Genomic DNA, 17,843 nt, shown 5'->3' on the forward strand with positions numbered 1-17,843 from the left:
TGACGTCACTAGTGAGACTGTAGTATCTTAAAGAGATATACACAATTACGGTTGTTACAAAACGATTTCTCTTTTTTGAGACTACTTCTCCAGCCTTTGAAAAGACACGCTCACATGGCACAGATGATGCCGGGGTGCATAAATAAATAAGTGCAAGTTTGTACAGATTGGGGGACAGTGACGGATGATTAGCCCAGTACTCCAGGGGGTTCTCAAGCATGCTTATGTTTGCCTCTGACAGGTAGCGCTGGACCTCTACGATGGCATCTGCTGACACATTTTGAGTCCTCTTTGCCTCCATGACACTAGTGTCCAATCTTTGCCAAAGTCTGCTACCTAAATGGAAACCACAGGTCATGTTAGTAAGTGTTTTAATAGGAATAAGTAATCTCAAAATGTAATATAAAAGATTACCTCCACTGAATTCTTGAGAGGTGGAAGCCTGGGGATATCGTGAGTGTTCTCTTCTAGGTTCCGTCGGATGACGGTGGCACACTCTGAAGTCAAGCGCTTCACTGCTTCAGCAGCGTTTGTGTTGCTGAAAAATGCTATAAGTTTAAATCGTGGGTCCAGGAGTGTAGCCAGCGACAAGATGCTCATTGACTGGAGCATGTGCAGCTTCTCCCTGAGCTGTCTGATGAGCTGCTCTCCTATTTCCACTGCCACTGCAGGTGCTGACTTGGTGTCTTCCTCCTGAAGGGCTTTCTCTATCATCTTCAGGAGGGGGATAACTTTTGATGCCGACACGTGTTCTTCTGCAGAGAGCTCTGTGGTGGCGTCATAGAAAGGAGAGAGTAAAGAAAGGCACGCTACAACAATGTCAAACTCACTGGCAGTGAAAAACGGAATGTCAGTGTGTAATCCAGCCAATGTCGCTCCTACTGGCTCCCTCAACTCCACCAGACGTTGCAGCATCAAGTAGGTGCTGTTCCATCTGGTTTCCACCTCCTGCATCAGCTTGGTTGCTTGCATGCCCAGCTGAAGCTGCACTTGTGTAAGCTTCTCCTTTAAAGATACAGAAGAGTGGGCCATTAAGTCTCTGCAGTAGGAGTACAGACAAACTATTAACATTATATATTGGAATAAAAGAAAAGAACATACCTTAGCAGTGGTGCTGCTTCTAAAGTAGCCAACCAGCTTCCTTCCTTTGGCCCGGAGGCCAGAGAGCACAGGGTGCTGGTCAAGCACCCTCTTCACAAGAACATTGAGGGTGTGAGCAATACAAATGTGGTGGCGAAGCTTCAGCTCTCTCACGCATGCCACCATATTAGGTTAGGAGCACCATCGGTGACCATGCATGTCACCTTGCCTGAGATTCCCCATTCCTCCATCAGGGAGGCTTTTACACAAGCAATATTTTCAGCAGTGTGAGAGTGGGGGAATGCCTGCACTCCCAACCATACCGAGCTGAGCTTTGGTTCTCCTCCACAAAGTGGCAGGTCACTGCCAGGTACGCATCCATGTTGATGGATGCCTAGGGGGAGATGATTTACTGAGGCCTTGCTGCCAAGAACACCGCCTTACACGGTGCCCACAGGGTGCTGCCATTGACTCTGTGGAAAGATAGGGGTCACAATAGGAAGGGAGAGGGAAAAACACATATTTCACACTTTATCCTAATAACAGGATACCGTTTGAGATATCAAAAACCTCTGGCACGAGAAGCACAAATATGACGAGACACAAAGATGCAGAAGGTTAACATTGAAGACTGGTCGCATGAAATTCATATGTTGTTGTGAGTATTAGTTATGTGTGTCTGTTTGGGTGAAAGTGTTTATATTTCCATGAATACTGTCCAGAGGCCATTTGTCCATGATGTTAACAACTGGCCAACAGTTCAGAAAGCATCCACAGATGTCAGCGGGGAAGGAGGGAGCGGGGGAGAGTTCTGAGCTCTCTTGCCATAACAAACCAGGGAGTGTTATTGAAAGGGGAGGCATAATCCAAATACTTTATTTGTTATGAGGACAAGCTGCACTGACTTTCCCGTCAGCTTTAAGTCACTGCTGGCTCCAATTGGCAAAATCCAATATTCCAAATTAGCTGGGCTTTTCCGCGTTTCACTTCCAGATTTTATCCCATGTCCCCTTGAGTTCAACCACCAAAGCCAGTCTGCGTTCTAGCACATCCAGCTTTTCGGCTCTGCTCCTCCAACTTCCAGGTCTGTTCGTTCATATGATAACGTCATATGCAGCCGGTAGCCTGATCAAGGCCAAATGGCTACCCACATCCGCTGTATTTGCCGATACATCAAAAATAGCATTGAGAGACCAGCTTACCAGATCCATGGTTTTCAGAGTTCGGGTGATATGAAGAAAGTGCTCAGAAAGACCAGACATAGCAGCAGAAGCAGGAGAGGGTGGGTGAAGCTGGAAAGGAGAAAAACACGACTGACCTCAAAGAGAGACAGAACAGAAAAGGAGAGAGACAGAACAGAAAAACAGAAAAAATACTGCTATTTGTATCAAGTCTCACCAAGTACAAAAAAAATCCAACTGTCTTTGAACACCCCATTGTCATGATTTAGGTTTTTGTTTGCTTTGAACTTTTCTGGACTTGTAGTTTATGCTCTGTCACCTCCCTGTCCACATGTCAGTCAGCTCAGTCATCCGCCCAGACCAGTTCCACCTACTGCCACAAATCAGTGCTCACCTTGATATACCTGCCTCACTGACCCACTCACTGCCAGATCATCATTTCACAGCGCTTCACTTCTCACTCGTGCGCCGCCGTGGTTTTTTCAGTTTGTCTCCACCCGCATCTCCTGGTCTGTTTTTGCTTTTTTCAACACATAACTCTGTGTTCGGCTGAATTTCGGGTTTGCTCCTACAAACATTACACCCAATGGGTGTAAACAAGGCAAATTAAGGGAAATGTCGGATTTCCAATGGTCTTCAAATGCATCACCAGTGCAGTTTACAACAACCATATGATATGTGTTTCAATTCATTCACAATACAAATCCTGAGTTAAACATAACATGATTTGAGAAAATAATGCAGTGGGTAGTGCTGTTGCCTTGCAGCAAGAAGTTTCTGGGTTTGAGTTTGGGTCATACTCCAGCTTCCTCCCACAGTCCAAAAACATGACTGTCAGGTTAATTAGCTTCTCTAAAATTGTCCTTAGGTGTGCGTGTGTGTGCCTGAATGGTTGTTTGTCCTCTGTCTCTGTGTTGCCCTGCTATAGACAGGCGACCAGTCCAGGGTGTAATTTGTAATTTTTATTAAGGATCCCCATTAGCTGTTGCCATGGCAAACAGCTAGTCTTCCTGGGGTCCACATTAAAAACATACAATAAAAGCACAGTCACAAATATAAAATTTCCAAAAATGTAATTTCTCAACACACCGTAGTTTAGAAATTATCAGAGAGTGCACAAAAGAACAAGTAGAATAAAACAGCCAATAAAACAAAAACACTTCAGGGCATCAAATGGAGTCTCAGATTCTTTTCAAAAGATCATTTACAATGAGTGCAGCAGATGTACTGAGGTAGATTATTCCAAAGATGCAATGATCTATATATAAAAGATCTCTTCAGAGCTTTGGTTTTGGACCTTGTAAAACAAGCTGCCCATTACTGGGACCTCTAGTGTTGTGATCATGAACAGAATTACTAAAATCAATTTGTGAATGTATAAAAGATGAAACATTACTGCTCATGACTGACTTAAACAGGATCAGTGTATTAAAAAGCAACTTGTTCTCAACCGTAAGACAGGAAAGGTGGGCATGCATCTGGCTGACATTAGATCAAATGGGGCAGCCCCGTACCAACAGAGCTGCCTTGTTCTGAACAACCTGGACCTTTTTGAGTTCACCCCTGGCAGCAGATGTCCACACTGTAGAGCAATGGTCAAGATGACATAACACTAGACTCTGAACTATTTTACATAAAAGGAGATGGGCCACAAAAGAGCAACATTTCCTTGCGGAACTAATTAATGTGGTGAGACCAAGACAGAGAACAGTCTACCATCACACCAAGGAGTTTGGCACTTTCAACTTGTTGAACCGTCAAGTCACAAAAATTTAAGCCAAGGTTTGGGCTTGCGGATAGCTTGTGCCTTGAACCAATCACCATGCACTTAGTCTTAGAGATGTTGAGGGCCAGTTTGTTACTCACAACCCAGTCATATACAACATTCAGTTCTCTGCTCAAAATCTGATTTAATTCACTGCATGAAGGTGCAGCATATTGCAAAGTGGTATCATCTGCATACAGGACAGTTCTGGCACTTTTTGTAGCCCAAGCTTGATCATTAGTAAAGATTGAGAAAAGTAAAGGACCTAAGCAGCTGCCCTGTGGAACTCCACACTCCAAACGTCTTCTACTGGAGAGGCTGCCATTCAGATAAACCTTCTGTGATCTAAAAGACATATAGCTTTCAATCCATTTAATGCCGAAGAATTAAAACCATAAAATGTAAGTTTCTCAGCTAATAAAGTATGGTCAAGAATGTCAAAAGCAGCACTGAAATCCAGGTACACAACACCTACCAACATAGAATTATCTATCGCTTTAAGCCAGTCATCAGTCATATGAATCATTGCAATAGAGTAGATACAATACAAATTCACAACTTTTATCTTTCATTATAATTTTCTTAATACATTCATATGATTTAATGTTGTATGAAGTGTTCATAGTCTGCCTTAATTGAGATACTTTGTTAATATAATAGCCATTAAAATGATTAGCAGTATTACCTGGCTTTGGGAGAACAAATCCATTTGATTCAACAAAGGGTGTGCACCCTTCCAACCCATGATTTCATTGAAAAACATATTCCTCTACAATCGTGCCTCGCCTCATATAACCTTTGTTTAAAGTAGTCCCTTTTTTTTTTTACCTTATTTAATTTTGTGACTTGATTACATAGAGAACAGTATTTCTGCCTGCCATCAATAGATCCAGAAAGCGCAAAGACTTTTTTAGCTGAATCTATCTCTGCCATTAGCGTCCTAAGACTAATGTCAAGCCAAGGGGCAGACCTATTTTTGACAAACTTTTTTAAGGGAGCATATTTGTTTGCAACATCCATAAACACTGACATCAATAAACCCAGTGTCATGCTGCAGCCTTGTCTTCTGCACCATAGACATTTTAGTGGCACATTTCACCCTCCATACGCTCCAGTCTCCTCTCCACCTCAGTAATTATCCACACCTGTCAGTTATCAATCAGTCAGCATTCAGTACACCTGTCAGCCTCACTATTTAAGCTCACAGTATTCAGTCCTTCATTGTTGGTCCATCTGCTAATTCCTGTTCACTTCTGCCAACTACAGTTTCTGCTGCTTACCTTATCCAGTTCTCATCCAGCCGGAAGTCCCTTCATCTCCGCCTGCCTGCTGTGGTTCTGGTTCTTACCTTACACCAGCCCTGCAAGTATTCACCTAGTCTCCATTCTGTCATGCTGCTGGTCAAGTCTGGTTCCAAGTCTCCATTCTGTCGTGCTTCTGGTTCTGCTGCCTCCGTGCTCTGGTTCCGTCCGGCTTGCCAGTTCCTGCCTTCACCATCCTTCTGCTTCAGCTCAGTACTGACTCTTGGTTCCTTCCTCCACTATCCACAAACTTTAATAAACTGTTAAACATACTCTGTTGTGTTCGGGTTCAGAAAACAAATCATGACATCCAGTGCCGCTTCAGGGTTATGCTCACTACAAACCATATCCCAGTTTGCATTAACAATTTCACTTATAGATAAACCTTCATTAAATCGCTTATAGGACCGTGTTAAAATTATTTTAGCTAATTCCATCACTACTAATATTTATTCTTGTGGAGACTTCAACAATTTGAGACAGACTACATGCACTCAATATAGAGAGTAACTTTTTCCTGTCGGGACAAGACTGCACCAACCAGTCAACATTTGCATCACCCAGCAGATAAATCTCTCTATTTTTATCAGATATATTATCAAACATTTCACACAACCCAGTCATATATACAGCATCTACATTAGGGGGTTTGTAGAAGCAACAAACTAAAAGTGGTTTTAAATAAGGCACATGTATTTGTACACAGCAATTCTTCGATGTCCTCCCTCATCAAATCAAAACGTATTTTGGCAGGTAAATTATTTTGAATATAAAGAGCCACTCCACCCCCAAATCTTTTTCTGTCTTTCCTAAAAACAGAAAAAAAACATCAATGGTTATGCTTCACTCATAGAAGGAATCATGAAGATGGGTCTCAGAAACAGCAATGATGTTAATACAATTACGTATCTCTGACAATTTGCTCCACATCCAAGTGCTTGTAACGTAAACTACATACATTCACGTGAGCCAACACAAGTCCCTTATGCAAGTTCAACTTAATGCAAGGCATACACTTATTGGGCACAGTCATGCTATCAAAAAGAACATTAAATATAACTATAAAAACTAAAAACAGCATGACATCAAACCACAGACTCATACAAATTTTTCTAAATCCTTTGACCTCCTGACTACTAGAACCCGTACCTGCTCAGGTGCACCATTAAGTTTTATATAAATCTTACAATTTGAGGACCATGTTGCCTGTATTTTTCCCTCTTTACGCAGGTAACAAGCTCTCTTTGCAATGTCAGCATTGCTCTTGGTCAAATGTTCATTAATATAAACATTTGAACCTTTTAGCTTCTTGGCTTGTCGCAAAAGACTCACTTTGTATTTTCTGTTTGCAAATCTCATGATGATGTTAGGTGGTTTGCTTTTGTCTATTTGAAGGGTGACATGCTTCAATGTTCTACTGACTTATACTAATGCCTTCTCCGTGGAGAAAATTCACCACCTGTTGCTCCACAGAGTCCAAATCCTGGTCCATGGGCAAAGAACCCTATAATATTTTCCTGCACTTTCGGGCCAGCCGTAAAACCGTCTTCATCTTTCAATCCGAAGGAGAAAATGGAAAAATGAATTGGCGAAATCTAAAAAACGGGCTGTTTTTTTTCATTAAATTTTTCTGGTTTTTCGTTTCTAAATTGTGGTGACAGGAAAGAAAAATGGCTGTGTTTTCCGGTTTGATTTGCAAATGGAAACACGGAAGTAGTTTCCGTTTTTGGTTTTGGTTTTCCAGAAAAAAAAAAAATTGCCTGAAGCTACACGGACCATGGATCGGGTAGTGACAGGGACAGCTACGTCCTTCGAAGGCATATGCGGGCAGGGTCCTTGGAAGGCAACAAGGCAGTAGCCATTTATGTATTTCCGGTAGGTACAGACTGATGGAGCAGGCAGCGCCCCCTGCTGTCCAATCAAGGGTGCAACCCACAAGTCACAGATAATTTTTAGTGGTGAGACATTTGTGTCAAAAGTAAAAATGAAGGCGTAACTTGTAATGTTGAATTTGTGACTCACATCAGCAGATTTATGCAGTTGTATTTATTGATTTGTATTTGTGTTGAGGAAAAAAAAAATTTAACAGGTGTAAAAAAAATATATACTTGTGATTTTTTTTTTATTATCATTCTACAAATACAAAACTTGGAATGAAACTCTCTCTACAACTTCAAATTCATGCTTACAGGATCAAATACTTCTGGAAAAAAATAACCTTCATACGTGTGGTCTTCTGTCAGTCTTTTGTCCACAAAATGAAAAGAACAAACATGCGGTCGCTTCGGTGGTTTCTTCAAATCTTAAGGTTTTAACCACAGGTGAAGGGATATCGCATTCTTCGGCTGTGGGTAAAGGAAGTAGGGCGCCTTGTATCCGCAGCTCTTGTTTACGGGTCGATGATTAAAACACTCCTGCTCCACGTAAACCTTTCTTTTACACACGTTATATAACTGGACAAACGATCCCGGTCTTCCTCCAAGTCATAATGAAGAGTAATTTGAGTAGCTACCCAAGTAGCTGCATGAGTCGCTTTTCAGCTAGCTACCCAGTGACAGGAAGTGAGCGGCCGGAAGTCTCGCACCAAAAAACGTCAACTCGCTGGCTCCGTATTTCCGTCGAAAATAAGGTGGATTGTTTTTCTTTTCTTTTTTAAATTGTCCCACATTTTTGTGGTGTGCTTCACAGCCTGGCGCACACCATCTTTTTGTTACTTTAATTTAATTGCATGACTATGAAAGAGGAGCATGAAAACATGGGCTCGGTAGTGGATGGGGGTTAATAAAACTAGAGAGATGATGGCTGGACATGATGTTATTGTACCTCTAAGCTATGGTGACAATTTAATTTTCACCTCTAATTTTGTTAAATTGGGTTGTTTACTCCTTGGTCCCCAAATAATAAGTGCATGTCTTGCTTAGGATTTATACTGGGAATCGCCATTTATTCTTCCTGACGTTCAGGTTAATGTGAAGAAAATTGTAAAATATTTCTTTGCAAATGTCTAAAAACACAAATCCTTTAAATGTTTGTACATGTTTTAAGTTTTGCCCCGGGATTTGTTTACATTTCAAAATGTATTCATCCTCTCCTACTGTCAAAAACACTATTTGATAATTAAAAAAAAATCTGTTAGTTTAATTATAAAGTGTTTAAAGAAGTATGGCACATTTATCCACATTTCTAAACAAGTGCCTGGTCAGCTGGCCAGCAGAGCTGGGTGTTTAATGCAGCACCTACGGACATCCAAAAAAACATTGGAAGAATATTGCAAGTAAGCAAAATATTGATAAAAGAAGCAGATACACGAGATTTAAACCAGTACATTCTCACCTAAAAGCTTTCTAAAAGTTGATTTCCCGTTAATAAAAGTGTAATATTCCTAAATTTATTTCCAACATTTCTTGTGTTCTCCATCGCTATTTTTACAGTGGGCTAACCCAATAGGCTGCTGTTCTAGTGTACCCCCTCCTCCCCCAAGGCAACAATTCTAGACAGGCCTCTGTGAGTGGACCAACTAAACTTTCCAACAAAAAGTTATCAACAAAACTCAGCTAGCTGAATTTTGTCTAATGAGTAAAACGAGGTGAATTTTTGGTTTCTACCTGTAATTGAATTAACTAAACTGGATTGGATATTGACGTGCCATTTATTTTAAAAGGTGAAAGTCTTAATGCTTTGAAATTAAGTTTGCTGCTCAGTCTCATTCACAAAAACAAAACTGTGAATCTATATGTGTTATACTCAGTTTGTAAGAAAATACTTATCGCACATTTATACCAATAGATCACAATATTATGGAGGACCAATTCTTCCATATTTAAAAATAAATACAGAAATAAATAAATGCTCAATAAATAAATATGCATTCAATTAAGTGCCACCAAAAATACAATAAACAAATAAATGTAGGTAGAAATGAAATTATACAGTGAGACATAAATGTATATATCTCTTTTAATTAGCTACTCTATTCATTACTTACTTTTTAAAGTATTTATTTATGTGGATGTTATGATATTTTTGTCTGTTTTATTCTTTCTTTGTATTTTTCTGCCCTATTTATTTCTCCGATGGTATTAATTTCTGCCATTCCTTTTTACATTTCTGCCAGTCCTTTTTAACATTTCTGTCTCTCCTTTTTACATTTCTGTCTGTCCTTTTTACATTTCTGTTTGCCGTTTTTACATTTCTGACTCTCGTTTTTACATTTCTGTCTCTCGTTTTTACATTTCTGTCTCTCGTTTTTACATTTCTGACTCTCGTTTTTACATTTCTGTCTCTCGTTTTTACATTTCTGTATGCATTTCTGCCTCTGCAAATGAGGAGGGGCTGGGTCTTAAGGGGTCAACTTCTGCCCATTGGTTGATTAGCATTTTACTGCATCTGTCAAATCTACATGGCACCGGTGTTATGCCGAAAAGTACATGCCTGCCGAGATATGCATCCCCTGTCGTGGGATACTGCATATCGAAGAAGAAAACGGATTCAAATATGACCAACGGAGCTACTTGTTCTTATATTAATGATATAAAAACATTTCAATATACCTCTCGTGGGAAAAAAAAACTGTGGTTATTTGGCAGATTCATTTACAATGGTACGGGTGTTATGAACAACATTAAATCCAAAGATTTTGTCCGAGGTACGGCTGATTTATTTGTTGTGGTCTCTTGTCATTCACACACAACAATAAACCGTGAGAGCCGACGTGAGTTGTGAAACTGCAAAGCTTTGTCTTAAGCGGAAGATCAAATGTGCACAGCACCGAGTTCACAGACCAGTATGATCCATTCGCGAGCGTCAGAAAGCTATGGTGCATTCAGGAGCATGGGACATTTCAAATTTACAAGGAAAAAGGCATAAAACAGAAGAGAACTTAACTCATACAATAATGTATTTATCCAGAAACAGTGTGGGCTTTCTTACAATACTGAATGCTCTATAATTGTATTTCTGTTATTTGTTGATTATTCACATCTGCTAGCTTTTTATTCTGAAAAATTATAATAATACAGCATCAAATTATCAGTTTTTGAAAAGCTTGTTTAAAAGCACCAAATGGGGCTTCAGATCATACAGCGACAATAGCGCTGTCATTGTTTTACAGGGATTTGCATTTGCTAACCCTTGTACTTTAACTACAAATGGATATACAGGAATTCAGTCATACAAGTGTCAACTCCTCTGAGATAGCAGGGGATGCGTTTTTTGGCCAAAAAACGCATCACCCTTGTTTTTAATCTAAAAATTGTCACACACACATGAAACTCACACTGGTAGCTCAGAGCACATGTGTAAACATGTACAAAATGTTACATCAACTGCTGTTAAGGTAATCAAGATCCAACCTAAATGTAAACTTATACCTTACATCTGCATTTCACCTTTTTGGATTTGGAAAATCAAATGAGTTGCAAACACAGTAATTTAGTTGTATTGTACTATTAACTTTATTATTAGTGTATTATAAAAATCCAAGTCTTACAGTTCTATCAAACAACATTAAACAGGTTTCAACATTTTTGAAGTACCTTCTAAACAAAGCAGAATAAATATGACAACGTATAAATCAGAATTTAAACTTGGAACAGTGTAAAGCAAAAATAATTTAAAGGAACCTAAATTAAATAATGTTTAAGTTGAAGTATTTCCTTCAAACTTGTGTCTTTTTCAACAACAGCTGAAAACTATATGGACAGTGGACAGCAATATTCAATGTCAGTTGGTGGGTTCTGGTGGTACCACCTGTTGCATCCGTCACAGGCAATCTGAAATGGACAAGATTCAAATAGGATTACTAATACCATTGATACATGTTGCAATTAGCATTTAATACCATGGATACATGATGTATGTGCGTCTGTGTATGTGCCTATGGTCATCAGAGCACTCAGAGTAGTAACCCCTACTCTGGGGAAGTGACTCCAACAGATACCTAAAGAAACATCAGATATCTCAAACCAGAAGAGCAAAATCATAGGAACAGTTAAGTTTTTAAGAAGGACCCTCAAGCTCCCATGCCTCGTAGAGGACCCGAGCTTGTGAGATGGAGATATATCTATATCTATCTATCTATCTATCTATCTATATATATATATATATATATATATATATATATATATATATATATATTAGGGCTGGGCAAGTTAACGCGTTAATTTCGCGTTAATTCATTAGAGTATTAATGGCGATATTTATTTTATCGCGCATTAATGCATGTTGCTCACATGCTTTCAGTCAGTGTCAGTCAGCACGGCGCTGACTGCAGCGCTGTGTCACGGCAGCACTCTGGTGCTCCCCCTCCCCTCTCGTACATGGCTCAGCGGCGCCAGCCAATCAGCACGCAGGCTCAGCCTGGCCCGCCCACTCAGCTCTCACACAAACTTAACACACAAACAGCTGAGAGAGACCGCAGCAGCTGAAAAACATGAACAGGGGAAGTAGCACCGTTTGGCTTTATTTTAATACCGTAAATGAAATCAAGCTGTATGTTTTGTAAAAAGCCGGTTCATTTCAGTGGAAACACAACAAATTTATCTAAGCACGTGAAAAAACATGAAAACGTCGAGCCACAGAAACGGAGAGAGGAGACGAAACTTCTGTCATTGCCCCGACAGACCCACAGACGTCTCTGACTGAGGCGTTTCAGTCCTCCATGGAACATCCAGGTAGATCAGTGTTCATCTTCAGCAGCAGTTCATGTTAACTTTCAAAGTAGATATTATCTATCATATGTTACTGGAGCCCACACATAACATGTAATTAAGACCTTGAAAGAACCCAGTACATATATTAAAAAGTGTTATTTAAGATAAGATAACATTAGCTAATCCTTTTTTTATCCCACAACGGGGAAATGTATAGGATTAAAGCAACAGGCAGGTGCACACAACACAGACAAAATTACATAAGGATTGAAATATATAAGAGGTGGATTAGCGAAAAAACACTGAACATAACATTATTGTTATTATTATTATTATTATTTAATTGTAATAATAAAATAAAAACCACAAAACCCAAAAGGTCAACAGTTTCATGATACATCAAGCTTAGGGACTGGCTAATATACAGCAGGTCAAAAAAGGCCATATTATGGCTGCAGTGCTTGCTGTTCTCTTATGAAGAAAAGATCAACTAGTGCACTAAATTCAATAGATGGGTTGAAAATATCCAGTATAAAATAAGTGCTACAAATGTTACAACACTTTTGTTCATATGGCAGCAGAACATTAAAATAAAAGTGCTCTTTACACTACTTTTGAATTCATTCTTGGAGTTTGCGCATACAATGCGATTAATCATGATTAATCGGGCAAATTATGCGATTAATCGCGATTAAAAATTTTAATCGTTGCCCAGCCCTAATATATATATACACATACACTAATATATTAATACATTGTGATTTAGCAACGGCATTGTTGCTTTCCTGTCTGTCATTGTTACGATTTTAATAACTAATATTATTACTGTTATTAAGATAAATATTTCTTTAAAGCATTCTTGTTAATGTTGTGCAGTTTTGTATTTAGTTTCTGTAATGAAATAATAATTTTGCATTTAAATGCATTTGTACATGGTGCATTTTACTACTTTTGTTGTTACTTTGTTAACACTGAAAATGGAGAAGCTAGAGAAGAAAATAACGGTATGTAAAAACATTGTGTTTTTGAACAGATGGATGCTGGCGCTAACTTTCTACAGAATCTCTTTCAAAGTATGTTGGTTAAAGGCGTTAATTTTGCTTAGACAGAATGTCTTCTTAACTTACCTAACTTACCATTTCTTCCATTTTTCACCGTTCCCTTTGGAGGGAGTTTTTGGGGCAAATAAAACATTAAAAGATATTTTAATGGCTTGGCTTCTTCTGATTACTGAGTCGATGTGACATGTGAATTTCTCCAATGTGAGATCAATAAAGCCTATCTTATCTTAATTAAAAGAGATATATTTATGTCTCACTGTATAATTTCATTTCTACCTACATTTATTTGTTCATTGTATTTTTGGTGGCAATTAATTGTATGCATATTTATTTATTGAGCATTTATTTATTTATGTATCTATTTTTAAATATGGAAGACTTGGTCCTCCATACAATATTGGCAGACTGCGTCTGTGTGCAGGCTGGCGAAAAATACCAAGTCTGGATGGATGGGGGTGTACACCGGCTGTGCGATCCCCTTTTTCCCACCCTTTGGATGTAGAGTTTTCGTGCTTTTATCAACGTGTATTCCTACTGAAGTAAACTATGCAAGACAGGTCGTAGCTGGGCGAGGGATGAACCCGAGGGACAAGAACACAGAGCTCCTGCCTTTTCCCGCCCCCCTCTGACTGCAGACACGGTGCTGCGGTCCAAGGCGCGCTCAGCGATTTGGCGCTTCGCTGTCCGGTTAGTGTGCAGCAGTCTGTCACAGACTTCCTCTCCCACATTTCAAACAACTTTGGAATCCTCCACCCTTCATGGACAGTCATGTCTGAGGAGGAAATCAAAGTCCCCGAGGAACTTTTCAAGGACGTCAAATTCTACGTTGTAGGGGACATTGAGCCAAAGGTAAGGACCGGAGGGTTAGCTTGTCGTTAGCTGTGTCGCTTACATGCTAACCAAATGCATTGAGAATGAACGGGGCGGTTCAGACGAAGCTAACTAGCAGGCTAACAGGACTACATGCTACATGATAAGCAGCGGGATTCCATCTGTCACCGGTCTGATAACGCTGTGAGCTGCTGTCCGCGACGCCGGCCGATGACTGATTGCGTGTTGAATCTACTTTAGATCCGCAGCTCAAGCTCAGCTTGTAGCCTCAGAGAGGAGTTTCCCAGGTTAGCTGTTAGCTTCCAGGCTGCAGATTCTGGATCAGAGCTCGCAGGATCGCTGCCGTTAGTTTAACTCCCATTTATGTAAATCCTCGTTCAGTCTGCCTGGGCGTAGTGACGGTGTTGTCCTCAGGCTGAGGAGCACACAGGAAAGGTCTCCACCGTGTCTGTTTACATCAACCTGTTACCGTCGCCCCGTGCAGCCGGACGCCGCTCAGTGCGCACGCGTCGCCGTTACTTCAGCACGCCGCCAGCCATCGGAGACACCTGCTGCGTTTTGACAGCGCGACGCGGCGTCGCCGTGAAGCGATGCAGGGTTGCGTTGGTTTAAAAACGAGCCCACCTGTAGCTGTCCGTGCTGGTTCTTTAGAAGTCACGTGACTTGTATGTCCAACAAACAATTTCATCTCAAAAGACAAACAGAACATCGAACTAGATGGTAGTAAAATGTCTCTAAACACACGGAATCTCCTACGGCATACGAGTATTTACCTTCAGCTTCGGTTCAGTGCTTTTCTTAACTCTGAAGTTCAAACTTTTGTCATTTGTTTTTAAAGATGCTGAGGCACTGGTGGCATTTATTGACAGTGATCGGACAAGAACTGGGCAGAAACACGATAATGCTTGAGCTGCTGTGGACTGAAGCGTTGGTAAACTGACTCTTGTGCTCATTTTGCAGGTGGTGCAGCTGCTGAAAGCAGGAAAGGGAAAGGAGGTGTCCTACAATGCTTTGGCCACTCACATTATTGCAGAGGATGGAGACAACCCTGAAGTGAGCGAATCGAGGGAGGTGTTTGATCTGCCTGTCGTTAAGGTACGCACAATTTCCCTCCAGCAATCCAATTGTTATTGTAAAGTTGTGTTGACCCTGAGTTCAGCTGCTTGCCCTGTGTCACCGCATTAAAGGCTGCCTCCAAAATAGCATTATATGCCCTAATGTTTAAGATTTTAATGGGACTTCTTTGCATTAAAGTTGTAAACATGTCAAAGCACTCTTTAAAGGTCGCAAATAGTGTCTTAGTGATGTTTACATTGTTAGTAGAGCTGCCACTAACATATCTGAATTTGATTCATTTGTTATCTTAAATTGTTGTTACTTCCTTTCAAAAAAGCTATTTTAGTTTTTTTAATTTAGTTTTTAATTGAAACAATTTTTTTGTTTTCAATGTTTGATTCATATGCAGTGTGTGACAAGTACATAAAACAAGGCCGTCATTATATCCATATTTAAAAAATAAAATGTTTTCATAGAGTCAGCTGGGATTGGCAGTAAATAAAAAAATACTGTAGCCGTAGGTTCAACTCTATAGGAAGAAGTCTGTTCATGGAACAGATGTTTTAATAGAGAGAAACAGAATCCATCTGATTCTGCAACTTTTAAAAAACACTAGCATTTATTTATGTCTTGTTTAAATGTAAGTAATTTAGATCTGGACATTATCTGTGAAGTGAAATGTGATTAGAACAGGATAACGCATAATCTATTGGGACCTCTGCCAGGTAACGGGCGGGCAGATCAGGGAAACATCTCACATGGTTCACAGGTAGTTGTTGGGTTCGTACAGCCTTATGAAGTTTTGAAAAATCAAGGGATTGATCAGTCGCTTGAACTGCTTTGCCTGTTTTGCCTGTTCTGAAAGAGTAGCTCAGGCAGAGCCAGCCAATGGCTACAGCTGAAACTGGGCTGACCTAACTGAGTCAGTAGGAGTCACATGGGTGTCTATTAAAATAACTCTTTGTGTTTTGCAGCCATCCTGGGTGATTCTGTCGGTTCGCTGTGGAGACCTGTTACCGTATCTTTTTACTGTCAAGTCCACATTACCTCAGACTGGTGTTGTTAAATAAAATCTAAGGCTACGTTCACACTGCAGCCTGAAGTGACCCAATTCCCATTTTTTTTTTTTTGCCCATATGCGACCTGGATCTGATCTTTTCATGACAGTCTGAACAACACAGATCGGATTTTTTCAAATGCGACCCAAGTCGCTTGGATATGTGGTCCTGAATCCGATACATATCTGATCTTTTCAAATGCGACCTGTGTCTGTACGGCCAGGTCGCATTCATCCTACCTACACGTCATTGATACTTGACAAACGTCACTAACGGTGAACCTGCCTATGCCAAAGAGGTTGGCTAAAAAGACTGAGCACGCTTGCTACGTGTGATGTCACACTTCGCGTCCTCTACTGCGCATGCGGGACACTTAAGTGTATGAATGCAGTTCACACAGGAGATCACATACAAGTCGCATATATTTGGAAATGTGAACAGACACGCAAAAAAAATCTGATTTCCCAAAAAAATCGGAATTGAGCATCAAGGCCTGCAGTGTGAACGTAGCCTAAGAGGATCTAAACATTTTTGAACTTTCTGTAGTTTAAAAGATCAGTTAATTCTTGCATTTTTACCTCAGTTGTTTTTCTGTGACTGTGGAAACTCCAGAGTGACTGGATTCTCTCCAGAATCAGGACAGATATTTTTTGGTGTGACAGCTTGTCTTCCCAGGGTAAGTATTTTTAGTTTTTATAGCAGTACGACAGTTCAGTGTTGCTTTGGTTTGTCCCTTGTTTTTCTCCATGTAGCAGAAGGTTTGTATTAATCCTAAAGTTTGTGTGTGTGTGTGTGTGTGTGTGTGTGTGTGTGTGTGTGTGTGTGTGTGTGTGTGTGTGTTTGTACACAGCTTCAAGACGACCTGAATGCCCTGTGGGCGTTCCTTACCTTTTATGGTGGTGAATGTCAGCTGAACCTAAACAAGAAGGTCACCCACTTGGTGGTGAAGGAGCCAAAAGGCGTAAGTGCACACCCTGCTCGCCGTTTTCACATGCATGAACGATTCATTAACGATGTTTCATGTGTGGTGACTCTTAACCGGAAAGTCACCGAACATTCAAGATCCACAGTGGATGCTAGTTCTTTCCTCCTGGAGGAGTTGCTGGCTGATGTCCCTGATTATCCTGCTGCAGGGTCATGTATATTGTTAATTTAGTTGTCAACACTGTAACGGCTCGTAATAATTATAATGATCACCTTTTATTGTCATTGCAAAATACTTTCCTATGAAATTTGTTTTCCACATTCAACCCACCACCTGTGGGAGTTGAACCTAGAACCCCCATGACAGAAGTGCGATGCTCTAACCACTAGGCCACCACTTTTGTCATCGACCTTCTGCTACTCTACTATTTGTGGTAAAACTGTCTGGCTCTTTGAACTCTGAGCAGAAATAAATGCAGTTAGGGAACTCCACTGAGGATCAGATGAAGTTCTTTAGTATTGTCAGTCACCAGTTAATGGGAGGATTCCTGTAGAAATAGCAGGTTACTTGCATACATAGCTGTTGTCAAAGTTGATAAGCGCTACAACCTGTAGCATAGATCATTAAACAGAGAGGGCCATATATCATCTTGCCTATTTTAAAGAAACACTCACCCCGTTTCCACTACCCCTTTTTAACCGTGCCGAGACCAGTCCAAGCTCGGTAACCGAGATAACTATCGAGTGTAAATGGAACGCAAACTGAACTGAACCGAGTCAGACACAACCGGACCACGCTAAATGTAGCCCAGTTCAATAGGTGGGCTCGGCTCGGTTTTTCAGTGGCCCGGTTCTCTGATAGCAAAGAGCGCATGAGCAGACCGCGTCATCTTCTTACAGTCAGCTGACATTTCAGACATTCATAAAAATACTAGC

The 17,843-nt window shown here is 40.4% G+C and overlaps 2 protein-coding genes across 3 annotated transcripts in view; one reads left to right on the top strand and one right to left on the bottom strand.

Annotated features, from left to right (window-relative positions):
• Positions 1-229: 229 nt before the first annotated feature.
• Positions 230-1,266, bottom strand: LOC118563350 (zinc finger BED domain-containing protein 4-like). Its single transcript, XM_036137756.1, has 3 exons — positions 1,102-1,266; positions 415-1,005; positions 230-336 (listed from the first exon to the last, which is right to left on the bottom strand). The coding sequence occupies exons 1-3, from the start codon at positions 1,264-1,266 to the stop codon at positions 256-258; spliced, it is 837 nt and encodes a 278-aa protein (XP_035993649.1). The 3' UTR covers positions 230-255.
• A 12,216-nt stretch (positions 1,267-13,482) lies between these two features.
• Positions 13,483-17,843, top strand: part of paxip1 (PAX interacting (with transcription-activation domain) protein 1) — a 28,010-nt gene continuing 23,649 nt past the window's right edge. Inside the window, exons 1-5 of one of the 2 annotated variants that reach the window (XM_036137826.1) lie at positions 13,483-13,887; positions 14,830-14,964; positions 15,900-15,943; positions 16,596-16,659; positions 16,834-16,944. In XM_036137826.1, the coding sequence (XP_035993719.1) occupies positions 13,807-13,887; positions 14,830-14,964; positions 15,900-15,943; positions 16,596-16,659; positions 16,834-16,944 (435 nt within the window). In that variant the 5' untranslated portion in view covers positions 13,483-13,806. Of the gene's footprint in view, positions 13,888-14,568; positions 14,590-14,829; positions 14,965-15,899; positions 15,944-16,595; positions 16,660-16,833; positions 16,945-17,843 lie in introns of those variants that run through there. The other variant, XM_036137827.1, reaches the window with a different exon arrangement.

The sequence above is a fragment of the Fundulus heteroclitus genome, chromosome 6 (genome assembly GCF_011125445.2).
Source record: "Fundulus heteroclitus isolate FHET01 chromosome 6, MU-UCD_Fhet_4.1, whole genome shotgun sequence".
Taxonomy (NCBI): Eukaryota; Metazoa; Chordata; class Actinopteri; order Cyprinodontiformes; family Fundulidae; genus Fundulus; species Fundulus heteroclitus.